The sequence below is a fragment of the Terrapene carolina genome, unplaced genomic scaffold (genome assembly GCF_002925995.2).
Source record: "Terrapene carolina triunguis isolate 2854851 unplaced genomic scaffold, T_m_triunguis-2.0 Scaffold42, whole genome shotgun sequence".
NCBI lineage: Eukaryota > Metazoa > Chordata > Testudines > Emydidae > Terrapene > Terrapene triunguis.
In genome coordinates, this window is record NW_020664393.1 from 60,951,787 (window position 1) to 60,971,385 (window position 19,599).

Consider the following 19,599-nt stretch of genomic DNA (forward strand, 5'->3'; position numbering starts at 1 on the left):
ATGATTTCACCGTTAGCTGACCAATGTTCTGTGACACCCAGAAGCACATATTAGTTACCAAATATCTTAGCTGGGTGACCCGTGATACTAATGACCAAAATTAAGACACTAAACACCTAAATTAGGGGGGAAAAACTTAGGACTTGAGCACATTTCATGAAACATAGAAATTGAGACATTTACATTTATTGAAACATTTAATGCAGTATTTAGGGGCACACTTCCGTGCACCGCTGCTGCTTTTAAGCTTTGCCAAAAATAGCACACAATTTCAAAAAGCTTGAGGAAAAAATACACAAACACAACCCTTCCAGGGACTCCAGGAAGTTAATCTAGCAATGTTCTGTGTTAAAAAAAAAAAAAAAAAAAAAACTTGAATAATCAGAAATGATAGATTAAAATTGCTGACATTGTACCAAGTACGAATAAGTGTTTAATGCATGACTACATACTATTTCTCAAGTAGTAAAATGCATCAAAAATTATTATCGTCTTTAAAACAACCTTTCATCTTATATCGTGCACAGTGAAGGAGGCATCAAGAACCTGTGTATTCTATCACATGCCTATGCAATTTGCCATGTGGACATCTTCATATATATGGAATATTTGGTAATATCATCTGAGAGGGAAAGAAGGTATCAAGTTAAAAGGATGCAATTGTGATAGATGTGAGCTAGCTTTGTTAGTAACTGAAGAGTCAGATTTTCAAGAAGATTCAGCACATACAAGTGGGCCTAGATTTTCTGAAGTGCTTACCACCCTTTAGCTCCCTCTGTTCTCAAAGAGAGCTGGGCACTTTTGAAAATCTTACCTCCTTATTTTGGTGCCTAATAGGAGCTGTTGTGTGCTGAACACTTCTGAAAATCTGGTCCAAGTCATATGTTTGTGTCCACCTATGTAACTATTCAGACTACAAGCATAACCATTTAGAATTTAATTGGAACATACCCTTTCAATTGTGACTTAGATCTACAGTAAAGAGTTAAGTCAACCCAGCTGCATCGCTCAAGTATGTGAAAAATCCATACCCCTGAGCAACGTAGTTACTAACTCCAGTGTAGACAGTGCTAGGTCAACAGAAGAATTCTTCCATTGACCTAGCTACTGCCTCTTGGGGAGGTGGATGAACGACAGTGACAGGAGAACCCTCCCATCTAAAGTGCTACAGTGATGTGGATGTGCCGCTGTAGCAGTTAAAGTGTAGCCATAGCGTAAGTCTGATCATCATTACTACTTTCTGAGGAGGAAAATACTGCTTAAAAATCCATGACTAGTTAGCATGGGGAACAGTCACTGTCATACACACATGGCAGGTTTAATCTGCAACATTTATGTGCCCTCTCTACAGGCACATAAATCCCCATTGAGGAGATTTTAATAATTAGATACAGCATGTGCATTTAGATTACTGAATGCATATGTAAATGACAAATGTTTATATATATGTTTTAGCGTGAATCCATCAATATTTCTGCAGTGTATCTAGTAACCTTGGTATCTCAGAAATGTGACAAGCAATCAATCGATTTTAAGAATGCACCAGTCTGATCATTATGGTGTGGGGTGCAAAAGTCAGCACAAAGCCTATGGTTCAATTTAAAGTCTTCAAAATAGACAGACATGGGCCCTGCCTCAAAGAGTTTATAATCGAACACAAAGTTCAATATTAATGTGGTCAAAAGGGGGGGGGGAGGGGCAGCTAACTCAATATTACGCAGGCTAGGCACTGCACAATTTGATGGCTCCCAACTATTCCAAGTCATTGTCTAGTAAATAAAATCTGATGTCTTCAACTGCTACACAATTTAGCCATAGTTGCTGAGCTGTTTCATGTAAGGGACACAACCAAAGTGGGTCTGGAGGAGGGATTTGAAGGAGGAGGGCAATGGCCTTAAGGATTAAATCAAGGCATATACTCCATGTATACAAGGCAGTGCTGAAGAAAGTGTAGAGATCTTAGTGGGACAAACAGACAAAATAGATGCTCAAGGCTCACATTACTGAAGGGAATCAATGTATCTAGGAAATGTCTCCTCTGCATGCTTTTTTTAGTTTTAAATAATCCAAATTTATACAAAAATCTATATTTACGATCAAAGTATGGCTGCAAACATAGAAGTATAATTGCCCTCAAATAGGTGAATATGAACACAACCAAAGCTAAATTAACATAAACCAAAACATCTGGCAGTCTTCACCCCACATGTAGAAGTTCACCTCCTCGCTCACATGGGTAACAGAAAAAATCTGTATGGGATTGGAGAGAGCGCCTCACACATACTAAAATGTAGAGACAATGCCTCCCCCTAGAAGTCCTTCCCTAGAATGCCATCAGCGGTCTCTGATTGGGTTAGGAAAAGAGAGAAAGAAGCATACCCATAGGCCCACTCTTTGTTGTGGTTATTTGACTGTACTTGTATATAAAGACAGACAAGATTCTGGGTTTTATGCCATATTTGAGAATTTAACTTCTAAGTTAGTCTGAATGAACATCAGTCTACCACTTCTAAAAAGAATAAAACTTCTTAATATCAAGAAAGTGAATCAGTTATTAACTGTTCAACTGTAGCACCTGAATTATGCAATTAGAAGTTGTTTTTTGGAGATCTCTGCAAAAACTGATAAGGAACACAAAGAATTATTTTTATAGGCCAACATGAATTCTGTGCCTTTGAAAAAAAACTAACTTATTTAATATGTTTCCTCATAATTTGGTTTATCCGCTCAGATGTAATTAAGTAAAAAAAAAAAAGTTTTGTTGATTCTATCTTATGGAGGAAGAAGGAAATTAGTTTGAATTAATGTATACTTACATAATAACTTAAATGGAATAGAAAATTCTTAAATAATAAGGAAACACCAGATAAATGAAGTCATTTTTATATAAAATTTATATTCAGGATAAGCCAAGCCATAAACCATAGTTGGGGTTGGTCCTGGTTTGTGCAGGGAGTTGGACTAGATGACCTCCTGAGGTCTTCCAACCCTAATCTTTAATGATTCTATTATTTGTTTTCAAAGTAGGAGACATCAGGTTCCTTTACCTATCTACATGTACCTCATAGATGAGAACCATTAAAACACTATTATATTTAACATTTCAGTGAAATAATCTCCCACGTTAGATATAATTATCTTGAGATGAAGGGGACATCTCTATTTCTTTCAGAGAAAAAAAATTGTTCCTAAAAAGAAAGGGATGAAGTGCAGTGACGCAGCGGCATTGGGAAAAAAAAAGGGGGGGGGGGAATAAAGAAGGAAAGAAAAGGAAATGGGATTGAAATACTGAAGAGAAAATTATTACTTGTTATTTGCATTGTGGTAGAATCCAGACGATCAGGGCTCCACTGTGCTAGGTGCTTTACCACTACAGAACAAAGAAATGGATCCCACCACAAAGAGTTTACAGATATGAGACCAGAGAGAGAGAGAGAGACAGACAGACATATGGACAGGAGGAGTACAAGGAAACAATGAGAGAATGTCGATCAGGATGATAAGCAGCAGTTATGGCTACTTGGCCAAAACAAAACAGGTATACACACTTTTATATCCTCTGTTTAAGACTCTCACAGCACTTTCCAAAAATTACTGAGGTAAACCTCAGAACACCCAATAGTAGAGGTTGGATAACTACTCCCCCTTTATAGATCAGAAACTGAAGCACAGAATGTAATGAGAGCCTGGACTTGACTCACAGCCATCTTGTGTATGGACTTAGCATAACCGGCAGCCACCATAAGTTGAAAACAAAAAACTAGAGAGTCAGGAGAATTCGACCTTGACGTAGGCAGATAGTAATGGTGCAGCTGATACTTTTCTAACAGGGATAGATATATATTCACAAAGTCCTGCGAATAGGGAGCGAATGGACAAGCTAACCTTGAGTTTCTGTAGCTTCTTCCTGATAATAAAAAATAGGAGGTTTTGCTGTTGCAAGTGTATCCCACTAGTGAAGCGTAAAGATACGTAGTTCTTGAGAAGTTATTACTAACTGTGAAAAATACAAAAGCTAATGAGTAGGTGGTCTTAAGCATGTAGACCTCTGTATAGTTAGTGGGGTTTTTTTGCATAACTACAAAATAACTGGTTAAGGCATAGATAAAAGAAATCCTCATTTTAACTATATAATGAGGGTCAGAGAACAAGCTCATTGGAACTTAACTCTGGGATACAACTCAAGACCAAAGCTGCTAGGATTTTTTAACCCCTGCATGACTAGGTTGTGTAGAAGCTGGAGCCACGGACGAGATCGGATCCTGACTGGCCATCGGGAGACTCTGTCTGCTTTATTGGGAGAGTTGAACATTTGATGCTTGGCATGTGTATTCTGTTGATTGTTAATTGCTAATAAATACATGTACATGTTTAAGAATATTTACCGTGTGACAAAGGCTCTGTCACTGGGACAAGGTCCCGTTAGCCCGCAGAGGGCCACTGGGCCCTGGGATGGGGGTGGGAGCCCCAAATTGTGCAGGTAACATGGAGAGGACAAGTGACTTGGTCACATAGGAACTGCAAGATGCTGAACATAGGCCTAATTTTAAGCACAAGTTGTGTTTTTTTGTTATTTGGGTTTTGTTTTGTTTTTTACATTTTTAAATGTATGTTGATGTGACTGAAACTGAAGTAATTATTCTGGTTATTTGTATTATTATGATTATTATAACAGCATCTAAAGGTCAGGGTCCAATTGTGCTGGGCACTGCACAAACAAAGAGGTTTCCATTTCCCCTCACACCAGAAACATAAATTTGACCAGATCAATAAATGAAATACGCTGGTTGAGTTCTGTCTGGATATCAAATTGTATCAGAAGTTAATGGACAATCCATACTGAACTAAACTTCTTTTCTGATGGCCAGGGTGTTAACTGTAGGTGTTTCAGGTCCAGATGAAAGATGCATCCCCCAGCTTTAAGAGGTCAGGTATTTTCTTCAGGTGCAATGTGAAGTCCTTAGATACCTAGTAAGTCCAGTGGAGGACTAGGATGACTTCAACTTTCCCCTTTTGTATCCTTTAGGTGAACTGTCTTGAAAGGCAACAGATTCTTCACTGTCCAGGACATTTTTTTTCCATCATAACGGAGAAGCTTTGACGTCTTGCTATTCCTTGATTTTGGAATGGATATAAACACTCATGCCTCAATCATAAGCCAACCTCTAATGGGAGGTAGGAAGAGACTTCCTCTGTGAGTATCATAATAACCCACTACATGGTTTCTTGAACCTTCTATTGAAGCAGCTGGTACCAGTCACTATCACAGACAGGATACCAGAGATGATGGAGCACTGGTCCAATTTGATGTGGCTTTTTAAAGATTGACACGTTTATGAGGGTTGAAATGAACTAAAGAATGTGTACCATAAGATTTTAGAAAATTTGTGTTCCATATATACTTGTATGCAAAAGTCTAGAGCAACCTTTTTTGTCTTGCAGCATGTTGTTTGTGCTTACCTGCCCAGAAAGGGGCATTTGGATGTGATCTCAGAATGATGCCTAATTTTGCATTACCCCAAGTGCATGGTTCTATGTCTTCAGAAGGAATTTCAGGAGGTGCATTTTGAGAAACCCACTCAGGGGATGAAGCTGTGATACCTCTAACATTAGTAATTCTAGCCATTGGGTGACTCCTCAGGAAATGACTGATGTAATCAAGTTCTGAATCTCTACAATATTTTCCACTGTGGTAAAATTATGGCCAGAGCCATGTCTGTTTTGATCTCTGGGTGAGCAATTCTCTGCACTGGGATCAAAAACTCTTGATTTTGAAGAATTGGTAGCCATGAATCTTTCCAGCAGCTGTTCATTTAAGAACTAGTCTGTTTCTCTGGATGGGATACTAACTGGAATGTTGTCTATGAATGGGAATAAGTGTACAACATGCAACCTGTGTCTTGCTGTGACTACCACAAGCCATTCAAGATTCTGGGAGCAGAGGGTGAACCAGAAGGAAGACTCTTGCACAGGAGTTGTGTGCTCTTGTACACAAAATGCTTTTTGTCTTTGTCATGCTAAGGCTTTTGTTGGGTTGGAGAAAAATTTATCTAGGTTTCTTTGGAAACTTCTGCTCCAGATTTTCCCTCTACCAGGGTAATAGTCCCTTCTTTGGTACTCTTGGTTTCAGTAGCAACCATTGCTCTGCTGGCTTCAACAATAAGGGTTGGGGTGCCTCTGCAACGTCAGCTACTAATTTCTCTAATGTTTCCCCTGACAGTTCTTCATTTGGAAGCACAAGATATCTGTTTAGGATGCGTGATGACCATTCACAGGTATTACATGACTTCCTTTTAGCACCAACATAGAATCCATTGCTCATCATAAATCACATCAAGAATTTGACCAAGACAGAAGAACCTGAGACAGCTCATTCCAAGCAAGGATCATATCCCTAGATGTTGATCCACTTACCTGCCGCTAAGTAAGCTTTCCTTACCAAATACATGAAAACCTTTTGGTTTGAATGGCTATAGGTGAGGCTTTTAAATTGTTGTGCAGTGTGTCATGAATCCTATGGTCTATGGGGTCATTTGGAAGGAAGTCCCCTTCTGAAGGCGCATCTGTCTTTCACTGGTGATCCTACAGCTGTACCAACCTCAGGCTCCCAAAATGTATGAAATTTCTTTCATTTTTATATAAACATTTTGGTTTAACATTTGGTTTAATTGGATGTCCTCATCTGGATATTATGATGCTCTCAAAGGAGGCATTAATAGGAAATACCTATCTAATAATTCTTGAAAGGGATAATACTGTATTAATATTAGTAATTTCCTTGCAAGCCACTGACATGCTGTCCTGTAAGAGTCCTGTCGTTTTTTGGTTTTGCTTTTGATGCACGTCTGGTATTTCTTCCCAGGCTGTTTGTAGGGGAGAGGCAGTACACTATACATCCTGGCATGGCAATCGTGTAACAGAGAGGGGTACTGGTACACATACCTTGACTGTGGAAGAAGCTTGTTAGCTGTCCCCAGGAGCCTAAAAGGCAGCCTGCCTGCTGCCCCAGGCTGGCTAGCACCCAAGTAAGTACTGCAGGAGTAACCCAGTACCACTCAGGATTTAACTGGATCCATCAGGATCAGTTTGAACATAGGAAGATATTTCTCATTTACCACCCAGTAATCCCATGATGGTGCAGCTTTGTGTAGAGTGGAATCCTCATGTGCCTCTGTTCTGGTCACAGACTGCCTGAAGTGCTCCTGAGGCTTTCATGTGGAACCTGTGGAGGGGTGTGGAGAGAGAGAGAAACCTCCTCACCTTCCAGAGTCTGCGCCCTTTTCCGTGGCACATCAAGGAGCTATGGCTGATGATCAAAATGCTCAATTCCCATTCTGCTGCTGCCTGAATTCTGAGCCTCTTTCCCTTGCAGAGCCAGTGTCCTGGATGGGCTCCACAAGCAGTAGGCTGCAGCATGAGGCAGGGATGCACAGGAGGAACAGGCTCTTCTGCATCCCCAGACATGCTGCTAGTGGGGGAGGGGCAGTGTCCATGATACAGAGCACTGTGAGAGACTGTGTAGGAGAAAAGCCCCAGCAAGCACTTCCTCGGGGGGAGAAGGATTTTCACACCCCTTGTTCATTAACAATACTAATCTCTGCCTGGCAAAGGATACTTGCTTTTGCATCTTTGGGACTCAAGTCTCTGGGATTTATAGGACTTACCCCGGAACATCATGAGAATCCCCCAGTTCACAGTGGGAGGAATGGGAGCTTCTTTCCCCAGGGAGCAGAAGACCCACTTCAGTATCTGGGATGGGGGGACTTTGGATCCTTTCAGGCTTTTCCCCCCTCCCGCCCAGCTCTGTTGCAGGACTTACCCCCTGAGCTGGCTGGATAGTTTCCCCCTCCTCCTCAGACTTTCTCCCCATATACTCAGAAGCTCCTGATTGGGCTTTTCTGTGTTGGAGCCACAGTTCATTGGAGCAGGGTGGGGACCCGACATGTCAGTCCAACTCTGAGCCCTGTGCCCTGGCAGTGCAAGGTCTGGCCATCTGCGAACAGGCAGGTTATTATTCCCCCTTTGTAGAGCCTGTAAGTGCTGCCTCACATAGAGAGCATGGCTTAGATGTTTGTGGGACAGCTCTTCCATGCCCTAGTGGGGTCAGAGGGATCTGGCAGAGGGGCGCTGCAACAGCAGATCCAGGTGGTTGAAACCGCCATACTGTTATTTACCCAACGTAGGGGAGGATGAGGATCATAAGTTGCAACTGCACAAAAACGAATAAAAATACAGTTTAAAATAAAATGGTCAAGAGAAATGAACTGCCACCTTGTTTCACTGCCAGAGGCAGAAAAGCTGGTAGGCTGAGGTGAAGGGCAGTGAGAGAGTGGAGCCTCCTGAACAACATTGAACCGCCTCCAAATTCCATAGGTGGGGAGGATTAGCCCATTAGGAATCAATGAGGTGAGAAGCTGTGCAACAGAAAGCAACTTATCCCAGCCAGACAGCCTCCTGTACTTTCACGTCTTCAAAGCTGAATCAGAAGAAAGTACACGCATCTCCATCTCATCCTGGAGAAACTCACATTTAAAAAAAAAATCCAAACTGTCACGGAGTGTGGGGGGGTCACAAGGCCCTGCACCCCCGGCTTCCTGCAATTCACCATGACTCTCAGCCAGCCAGTAAAGCAGAAGGTTTATTTAGACGACAGGACTACAGTCCAAGACAGGTCTTGCAGGCACAGACAACAGGACCCCCCCCCAATTAGGTGCATCTTGGGGTCCCAGGGCACCACAGCCCCTCTTGGGAGGTCAGAGCCCCATCTGGGCTCCCTCCATTACCAGCCAGCTCCTGAAACTCTCTCCCCAGACTTTGTTCAGTTTCCCGGGCAAAGGTGTCACCTGGCCTCTAACCCCTTCCTGGGTTCTCATGTTACATGCTCAGGTATTCTCCTTCAAGGCCAGTCTCCCTTCCCCCAATGCAGACCTTCCTAGTCACACTCCCCTGCATTCCCAGCCAACACTCCCCACTCAGCAAAGACCACATTAAACAAGAACAAAGACCAGTTCGTCACACAAACATTTAATGGTATTGCATTATTCTTCTCCACAAACTCTCTCCATTACCGTCTTACTTATGGCATCTCTTGAAATGCTAGATGTGACATAGGAATCCATGGTTCCAAGGGGCCATTCTAGCAGCCAGGAACAGTAGGAGTGCAGAGATGCTCCAGCAACACCCCTTTCCTTCCAGCTATGCTCCACTAAGCCAGTTGTTGCAAAGGAAGTGGGGGTGGGGGGCTCCTCAGAGAAACTGTGGTTACAGCGTTTTTATCCCCTACTTGCTTTGCACAAGGGGACAGAATGTAGAGGGGAATCTGGCCAAAGCTCTTTTTCAGTAAAATTCATCATCTACTACATTTAAAATAAAGGAATCAAAAGGTAAAGAATATTGAAGAGAGAGAATGTGTTTTACTATACCTGGCCAAATCCATGCAGCTATCAGTCAGACTGGTAGAAGAATTGAAGTATTCTCTGCCAGCAGCCAAAACCAGTTTGATGCTTTTCTCATAGCTGACTCTATACCGTGGTTTTCCTTTTGAGGCAACACCAACTGGTGGATCCACTGACCAAACACTGCAATGCATCATTTCCCCAGCTAGGTGTATATTTTCTAGATGGCTTGAACACAGAAGGCTTTCTGTAAATATCTGCAAAGTAAGATGGGTAAATTTGTTATAGTAGCTTCAACCAAAAAAAAAAAAGTGTATAGTTTTCTGTGGGACCAAGCCATCTGAACATAAAGGTTCTTTGTAATATGTTGGGAGAAAATGAATTTAAGATGTATCTGAAAAATTATTCCAGGATTAATATTTGCATAAATAATTTTAAAAGTATTTTAACCACAAAAGCAGAATTAGGACAATTATTCCCATCTCTCTCTTTTTCTTTTTTAATTGCAGTACAAATTTAGTTCTGCTACCACACTAATTGTTAACTTCAAAATAAAACCTTTAGTGAAACTCAACAAGATTAATTTAAAAAAAAATTCAAAACATAGCATTTTGCAATTACAAAGTATTATACATGCATTGACCCACACTAGAGGCAGAATTTTTGAGGTGATTATTTTTTATTTGTTTTTATAGATAGGGCTTAAAAACTAGAAGGATAAATTCCTATACCTTAATTAATATTTTTATTAATAGTGTTGTGTATAGATAATATTTAGACATTTGTGTAACAATATGCATGCACATTTATAAACTAAAAACTCAAGCCTCAAAAAGGGCCACTTCTTCCTCCTAATAGATTAATTATGTTTGCTGCAAATTTGAAATTGAATAAACACATGCTTTGAATGGAAATTAAAAACAAATAGTTTGCTGCTAAGCAATACCACAAAACCAACACCTGATACCATCAAGATTTACATAAGTGCTTAATTTTACACACTGTAAGCAGTCCCATTGAAGTCCACTTGAAGTGTGTAAAGCTAAGCACATGCTGAAGTCTGATCCCTGTGCTTTTGCTGCAGTTTTACTGACTCCTCCCTCATCATCTGCTCCTGAAGAAACATAACTAGGGGTCTAATTAAATCGCGGAGAAGTTACACATTTTTCGCAGGTTGGTCATGGCATAAACAGCAAATTTTACGATTGTGTTCAGACAGTAAATATACAAGTATTGTACTGTACTACTATTAGGCTTGTAAGCCTCCCTGGATAAGGGAGTCTGCTAAATCAGGGGTTCTTAGACTTTTTTTGCTGGGACCCCCTCTCAAAATATTGCAGGCTATTACGACACACACACACACCCAATACCATGCCACCCTGATTTCTGCGCTGCTACTTACAGGAGCGCAGCCTTCAGAGATGGGTGCCCAGCCAGCAGCCACCACTCTCCAGCCACCCAGTTCTGAAGGCAGCACAGAAGTAAGGGTGGCAATACTGCAGCCCCCACTACAACAGCCGGATTTCACGGGGAGAGGAGATTTCATAATCCGTGAATTTGGCAGGGCTCTAAACATAACACATTTAGGTTCATAATGAACATCAGAATAATATTAAAATTCCCAGTGTTTTATTTTTTTAATTTTAAATCAAGACTAATCTTCAAAATATGAAAGTATAAATGTTAATATATCAAGATATGTGCCATGAAACTTTTAACTGTTTTAGCCTTAGGCCAAAAAGCTGTGATTACTTAAAATGTACTTAAAAATGCATAAATTCCCTTTAAGAATAACTCAAATCGGTGAATCATATTTTTTCCACCACATAAAAGGCCAGTACAATCCTCATTAACAAGAACAAAAAAAATATTTTAATACTAGATATTATAACTTTGCATCAATCAAAAAGTATTTAATTCCATAACAAACAAATAGAAATATTTCTGACTTAGGAAGATTTATTTTCTTTTCCCCAAAATTTATATCATTAAATTTAAAACAGTGCGTCTGTAAACAACATCTGTATTTGTAGACACTCTCATACTATGGTTATGATCACAACAGAAAAAAATGTAAATAAAATATAGTTTATTTTATTCTTTCAAATCCATACGTCAGGACAGAGTGAGCTCTACTGGAAGAACACATAAGACTATATAGAGACCCAGAGGCACCTCACCCTCATGACAACAGGTTGCAACATTCTTACATATGCCCTGCTCTCGTGCAAGTCAAACAATTTGCGTGGGAGATAACTTGTGAGATAACCATATCCAAAGTTCTGTGTCTCATTCCTACACCTAAAACCATTTAGTAGGGCACAGCACATATGTATATTCAAAATTGGTGTTCATGTGGTTCAACGGGTCTTTTGAGTTGTCTCTCTATTCAGCTTATATTAAGACATCAAACAGGACAGTTTCTTCTTTCCTCTCATAGCAAAAAGCACAATGAGATGTTCAACAAATAAATAAGAAATAATACTTTGGATTCCATGACACCTTCCATTCAAGAATCAAAAAAGAACTTTATATGATTATTTCAGTTTCACTTCATGAAATGTAGATGGCATCTAATGGATAGGCATACCAGACACAAAAGGATTAAGTTCTATGTCCAAGGTCACATAGGAAATCTATGGCATTATTTTTCTTCCTTTTGTGGTCTAATGGTTTAGTGTTCTTAAAAGCACCAAACCATTTGAATGTGGCAGCAGCCTTACAACTCACCATGCAATATATCTCAAGGGAAAGCTGAAACATAGGCAGAGAGTAACTACCATAAGGTTGGCAATAAACCATATTAATAAGAATATCTGACCAGTAAACAATTCTTAGTATGTATGTGTAACCTGAAATTTGTAGATAATGATCTAAGGCAAAAAATGTCTGTATTTGTTGATTTATCAATAACAGAGTAGACCAAAATGCAGATTATATAAGAACAGCCGTACTGGGTCAGACCAAAGGTCCATCTAGCCCAATATCCTGTCTACCGACAATGGCCAACGCCAGGTGCCCCAGAGGGAGTGAACCTAACAGGAAATGATCAAATGATCTCTCTCCTGCCATCCATCTCCACCCTCTGACAAACAGAGGCTAGGAACACCATTCCTTACTCATCCTGGCTAATAGCCATTAATGGACTTAACCTCCATGAATTTATCCAGTTCTCTTTTAAACACTGTTATAGTCCTAGCCTTCACAACCTCCTCAGGTAAGGAGTTCCACAAGTTGACTGTGCGCTGTGTGAAGAAGAACTTCCTTTTATTTGTTTTAAACCTGCTGCCCATTAATTTCATTTGGTGGCCCTAGGTTCTTGTATTATGAGAATAAGTAAATAACTTTTCCTTATCTACTTTCTCCACATCACTCATGATTTTATATAACTCTATCATATCCCCCCTTAGTCTCCTCTTTTCCAAACTGAAAAGTCCTAGCCTCTTTAATCTCTCCTCATATGGGACCCGTTCCAAATCCCTAATCATTTTAGTTGCCCTTTTCTGAACCTTTTCTAGTGCCAGTATATCTTTTTTGAGATGAGGAGACCACATCCGTACGCAGTATTCAAGATGTGGGCGTACCATCTATTTATATAAGGGCAATAATATATTCTCAGTCTTATTCTCTATCCCCTTTTTAATGATTCCTAACATCCTGTTTGCTTTTTTGACTGCCTCTGCACACTGTGTGGACGTCTTCAGAGAACTATCCACGATGACGCCAAGAGCTTTTTCCTGATTTGTTGTAGCTAAATTAGCCCCCATCATATTGTATGTATAGTTGGGGTTATTTTTCCAATGTGCATTACTTTACATTTATCCACATGAAATTTCATTTGCCATTTTGTTGCCCAATCACTTAGTTTTGTGAGATCTTTTTGAAGTTCTTCACAGTCTGCTTTGGTCTTAACTATCTTGAGCAGTTTAGTATCATCTGCAAACTTTGCCTCCTCACTTTTTACCCCTTTCTCCATATCATTTATGAGTAAGTTTAATAGGATTGGTCCTAGGACTGACCCCTCTCCATTCTGAGAATTTACCATTTATTCCTGCCCTTTGTTCCCTGTCTTTTAACCAGTTCTCAATCCATGAAAGGACCTTCCCTTTTATCCCATGACAACTTAATTTACGTAAGAGCCTTTGGTGAGGGACCTTGTCAAAGGTTTTCTGGAAATCTAAGTATACTATGTCCACTGGATCCCCCTCGTCCACATATTTGTTGACCCTTTCAAAGAACTCTAATAGATTAGTAAGACACGATTTCCCTTTACAGAAACCATGTTGACTTTTGCCCAACAATTTGTCTTCTTCTATGTGTCTGACAATTTTATTCTTGTTTCAACTAATTTGCCCGGTACTGACGTTAGACTTACCGGTCTGTAATTGCCGGGATCACCTCTAGGGCCCTTTTTAAATATTGGCATTATATTTGCTATCTTCCAGTCATTGGGTACAGAAGCTGATTTAAAGGACAGGTTACAAACCAGAGTTAATAGTTCCACAACTTCACATTTGAGTTCTTTCAGAACTCTTGGGTGAATGCCATCTGGTCCCGGTAACTTGTTAATGTTAAGTTTATCAATTAATTCCAAAACCTCCTCTAGTGACACTTCAATCTGTGACATTTCCTCAGATTTGTCACCTACAAAAGCTGGCTCAGGTTTGGGAATCTCCCTAACATCCTCAGCCGTGAAGACTGAAGCAAAGAATCCATTTAGTTTCTCTGCAATGACTTTATCGTCTTTAAGCACTCCTTTTGTATCTCGATCATCTAGGGGCCCCACTGGTTGTTTAGCAGGCTTCCTGCTTCTGATGTATTTAAAAAACATTTTGTTATTACCTTTTGAGTTTTTGGCTAGCCGTTCTTCAGACTCCTCTTTGGCTTTTCTTATTACATTTTTACATTTAATTTGGCAGTGTTTATGCTCCTTTCTATTTACCTCACTAGGATTTGACTTCCACTTTTAAAAAGATGCCTTTTTATCTCTCACTGCTTCTTTTACATGGTTGTTAAGCCACGGTGGCTCTTTTTTAGTTCTTTTACTGTGTTTCTTAATTTGGGGAATACATTTAAGTTGGGCCTCTATTATGGTGTCTTTAAAAAGCGTCCATGCAGCTTGCAGGGATTTCACTTTAGTCACTGTACTTTTCATTTCTGTTTAACTAACCCCCTCATTTTTGCATAGTTCCCCTTTTTGAAATTAAATGAAAAATAAATGAAGATTGTTGGATACGGGTCCCATTCTCCAAAAGGATTCCCGGAGGTTTTGTTTCAAACAAATAACACAACACACTTCACAACGGAGTCCCAACACACGTCCCAATGTTGATGCAGAAGCCACCTTACAGGCCTATTCTTTTTCTAATGCCATGCATGATTTTCAAACAGAAGATATTAATTTACCAGTTCTGAGTGCTAATGGAAGATAGAAATACAGTAGAACCTCAGAGTTACAAACACTTGAGTTATGAACTGAACAGTCAACCACACACCTCATTTGGACCAGAAGTATATAATCAGGCAGCACCAGAGACCAAAAAACAAAAAAAACCAAATACAGTACAGTACTGTGTTAAACAAATTACCAAAAAAAAAAAAAAGGAAAAGCAGCCTTTTTCTTTTGCACAGTAAAGTTTCAAAGCTGTATTAAGTCAATGTTCAGTTGTAAAACTTTTGAAAGAACCATAACATTTTGTTCAGAGTTACGAACATTTCAGAGTTGCAAACAACCTCCATTCCCGAGGTGTTCATAACTCTGAGGTTCTACTGTATGTTCTAGTTGCAACAAAATATGCATACTTATCAGTCAAATGAATAGTCCAACTGTTTTAATTATCTAGTCCATTATTTCATGAAATGAGGAATGTCTTCTGACATATAGCGTTTTTCTTGACATGGCTTAAAAATGTATAACTGTAGAAAAAAGTGACATATTTCAATTTCTACTTTAAGTCCCATATGCTTTTTTTTCTTTAATTCCTTCAAAACTGTTCACATTTGCTTTCAGAACTTCTCCCAGAGCAGGAGAGACTGGCAGCTATATGCAATTAATTCTGTAAACTGTAATGAAAAAAAAAACTGACACAAATATTAAACTTTCAAAAGATGTCAAGATTTCAAGATAAGTAAGCCTATGCACAGTGTAATCTAAATGCTGAACTGTAATGTATTAAAGTGAATATGCAAATAAACAGCACATATCAAAATAAATTCCACTTCAGCATAATAACAGTCCTTCACAAACTCTAATGACCAGCATGTCTTGGGTTTATACATATGCAGATTATTTTCTGCCGAAATTGGATTTCACGTTTCACTTTAAATCAAAGAGGAAAATATCTACTACACACAGTCCTGTATGTACTGTGGGTGACATTAAAACGCTTGGCTGAATACAAAGTTCATGTTTAATTAAAACGTAACATTTAACAAAAATATAATTTATCTTTAAATTACTTTTATTAGTAATCACTTGCCTAAACTTCTATTTATTAAGATATCTATGAATCAAAAATTATAGATCTTAGAACTCTTATATTCCTCAAGTAGTTCAGTCTTTTGATTTAAATAAATAGAACCTCATGCTGAGGGACTGACAGGACTACATGGACTGTTGATGAAATGCATCAAAGGAACCCCCTGACAGAAACTTCTACTACACTGGTTTCAATGGTAGAGTTCACAGACAGCCAAGGGGTAATATTTCAGTACAGCGTGAGAAGATTTACTAGTGTCAATCTCAGTGACACAAATGAGAACAGCAGTACAAACCGAGACAATTTATTCTGATATTGGTTTGTAGAATAAAAATAGAGGAGTGGGTAGAAATCACCTCGTAGCAAGTGTCTGGCTCTAAGCACGTGTAGACATTCTGCTGCATATCCAACATATCCTGCAGTAACCCTTTCCAGTGCATCTCACTGACTGGTGGCTGCCTAAATAAATAGAAAAAAATCAATATTTATTGTCCCCCTTAATGGGAGATGATGCTAGAGTTTCACCTGTGACCCGACATACCACAATTTTGTTGTTGTTTTTTTAAGTAAGCATTCCCAAAATCCTCCAGTGATGAGCTATTTGTTGAGCTATTTCTAACAGCACCCAAAAAAGTTGGATAATCATAATTCTGAGACATCAACTCTGGATTATTGCAGTAAATTTAATGCAAGTTATCAAAAAGCCTGATATACATTGTCTGCAACCCGTGGAGACAGCATTATTATTTTTATTTAAATTTTATTTTAATTTGGTGGGAGGAGTTTAGAAAGGATTCTACTAAGCTGTCTATTGGGTCACTATCTCCCAGACTGCTTTTTGATTGTGAATTGACATTTATGTTAGCATTTTCTCTATATTCTTGATATTAAAGTATTTAACTGAGCATCTGACGCTATTAGGTAAAGTAGTAAGACATGAGGGTCCAAGAGCCAAAGATCTATATAGATGAGAGGTACTTTTCTTCTACAGCACCTTCTTACTTTAGGAGGGACACTGATTTGATCTTTCCAAGCTATTTAAAAACTCTTAGGAGGGCTTTCAGCATGCTCCAGCTATACACTACCCATCAAAGCTGATGGAGCTTTTCTTAGTAAGAGAAGCAGTAATTACAACACACACAAAATGCTGCTTTTTCTCAAGACTTCAACAATCTGATTTCTCTGTTCTCAATGAAGGGTGTACAATAACTCAGCTACAGCAAGATGGAACATGAAAAATAAGAGTATTTTCCAAATAAAAAAATCAATAAAAGAAAAAATGGCAGATTCAATTATAGCTAAATACCTGAATTAAAACTACTGATACAAAAGCTCATAAGAAAATCATGTGAAGCCAAAAAAAAAAAATTCTAAAAGATGCTATTTCATAAATTCTGCGCTTTCAGTAAAACAGAATTAGTTTTAAAGGACTTTATTTCCAGTACATTTGTTTTATTGTTCATTTTTAAAGTACATACATGACTGGAAGTATTTTCTCTGCCAATATGCCTTTTAAGCTTGCTTAACTGAACAGAACACAACCATACTGAAATCAGTCTGCAACCATTCTAGCAAGAGGTAGTATTTTTAACAACAACAAAAAGCAGTTAAGCACTTATAGTCAATGTTCAATTTCACGTTAACAAGTTTGTTTTATGGTTATTGTGTTAAGGTTGAGAGGAAAAAGTACCATCATATTGGTGTATAAAGGTGAAAATGCACATTCTCTGAACACGAACATTCTAAGCTGACCAACACTGTCAATACTCACTTGCGTCCTGTGTGCCTGGTCAGCCTAATCATAAGCTTCTCTGCTTGCTCTGGGCTGTTCTGCGTATCTTTTACAAATGATACAGGTTTCTGAAGTCCATGCTTCTCCAAAATTTCTGATACACTACAAATATAAGTATAAATCATTCAGCATCTTGCCATTTTGTCCTGCATTAGATCATCATTATTTGTATCATAATATTGCCTAAAGTAGTGTTTCTCAACCTTTTTGATACCTGGGACCAGGGCTTTCTAAACTGTCAGGGAGATCTCAGGGACCGGCACCAGTCCACGGACCAGTCGTTGAGAAACAATGGCCTAGAGGCTTCAAACAAGATCAGGGTTCCATTGTGCAAAGCACTGCACATACACATACAGTGAGAGTCTCTCCCCCAAAGAGCTTACAACCTCAACAGACAAGTCAGACAGAAGGTGGGAGGAAGGTAATAGTAGTAGGGACCTTACAGATGAGGAGCTGAACTGAGGTTGAGAGAGTAAGTGACTTTGCCAAAGTCATAAATAAAGTCTGTGGCAGAGCCAGAAATTGAACTCTCATCTCCCAAATCCCAAACTAGTGCCATAACTACATGAGTATTGTCCCTCCTTCAAACAAAGAATACTTTCAGTAAATATACCACACTGGCAGCTAACAGCAATATTTTCATCAAGTTCCTTCTGAAATGAACAAACTCTATTTTCAATTTCAAACTATTCAAATAATCTATACATATTCAGGAAGAAACGTTATTCTCCAACCACCAGCTGTTTTAATGATAAACCAACCAACCAAAGAGTCTAATATTATTTCAAGGAAGAATGTTGTAAACCATCTCACATTTCTTGAATTTTATATAACCTATAAGCATTATAACATTGGAAGTTCTGATGATCAGAACATACAAACTTTTCCTAAGCTACAGGGAGCTGACATTAGGACAATACCATTGGAAACCAGAAAAAACCCTCCTCATTACTTCCTTTCTTAGATTAACCTCTCCTAGTCATTTTTATGTTTCTCTTCTTATAAATACTCAAGGCATTTGAAACTTGGCTTAGAGGAGAGCTCCTCAATCTGTGGGGCACGCCCCCTAGAACATTCAGGGGGGGCACGGCTGGGGCCCGGGCCAGCCCCCACGGAGGGCAGAAAGGGAGCACCACTCCACTCCACTCCTGGCCCCAGCCCCAGCTGCCAGCCCCGCGCCCAGGGCTCCACTTCCAGCGGTGGCTACCGACCCCGCGCCCAGGGATCCCGCTCCCGGCTGAGGCTCCACTCCTTCCCCAGTTATGGCCCCAGCCTCAGCCCCCTTACCCCTGTCCGTATCTCCCCCTCCTGGCCCTAGCTCCGAGGGGTGTGGGCAGCACGGTCAGGAGTAATGGGGGGCGCGAGGTAAAAAGTTTGGGGACCACTGGCTTAGAGGCTCAGATTTGGCCTAAACCCTTTTGTACACACTACAGATACTCTGACTGCCGTTCCACAAATACGGGAGCGGTTCAGCACTCCATTCTCATCCCTTGCAATCCTAGCTTTGATATTTGATTTGGGGCAGTAGTGGTTGAAATATTTTTTTTGTAGGAAGAAAGTTACAACCTTCATATTGTAGAAGAACTCAACATTCAGAAAGTATTTTTCATCTAGATTTGTAGTGAAGGGTTTGGATATGACCTATGACCCTATGCCATGGTAACCTGTACATTCCTGTACTATTCCTCCAATAAAACAAAATGAACTGTTGATATGGTAAATGGTTTTTACCTGAGAATTTGTTCCAGTTCATCTACCTTGTCATGAAGAGTTTTAGTTATGTCTGTTTCCGGGCTGTGAAGGTTTTAATAAAAAAAAACACAATTTGTTAAACATTTTTTTTAACATATATGAAGCATAGGCTCAAACCGTTCAATTAAGATAGGTACTACACCAATTACATTACATACTTTAGCTTTTAGTTTATTTTAAT

The 19,599-nt window shown here is 39.4% G+C and overlaps 1 protein-coding gene across 1 annotated transcript in view; it reads right to left on the reverse strand.

Annotated features, from left to right (window-relative positions):
- Positions 1-19,599, reverse strand: part of NBAS (neuroblastoma amplified sequence) — a 381,012-nt gene that overhangs the window by 246,354 nt on the left and 115,059 nt on the right. Inside the window, exons 27-30 of the mRNA XM_026655553.2 lie at positions 19,398-19,460; positions 17,646-17,768; positions 16,231-16,333; positions 9,423-9,652 (exon numbers count right to left, since the gene is read on the reverse strand). Coding sequence (XP_026511338.1) covers positions 9,423-9,652; positions 16,231-16,333; positions 17,646-17,768; positions 19,398-19,460 — 519 coding nt within the window. The remainder of the gene's footprint in view (positions 1-9,422; positions 9,653-16,230; positions 16,334-17,645; positions 17,769-19,397; positions 19,461-19,599) is intronic.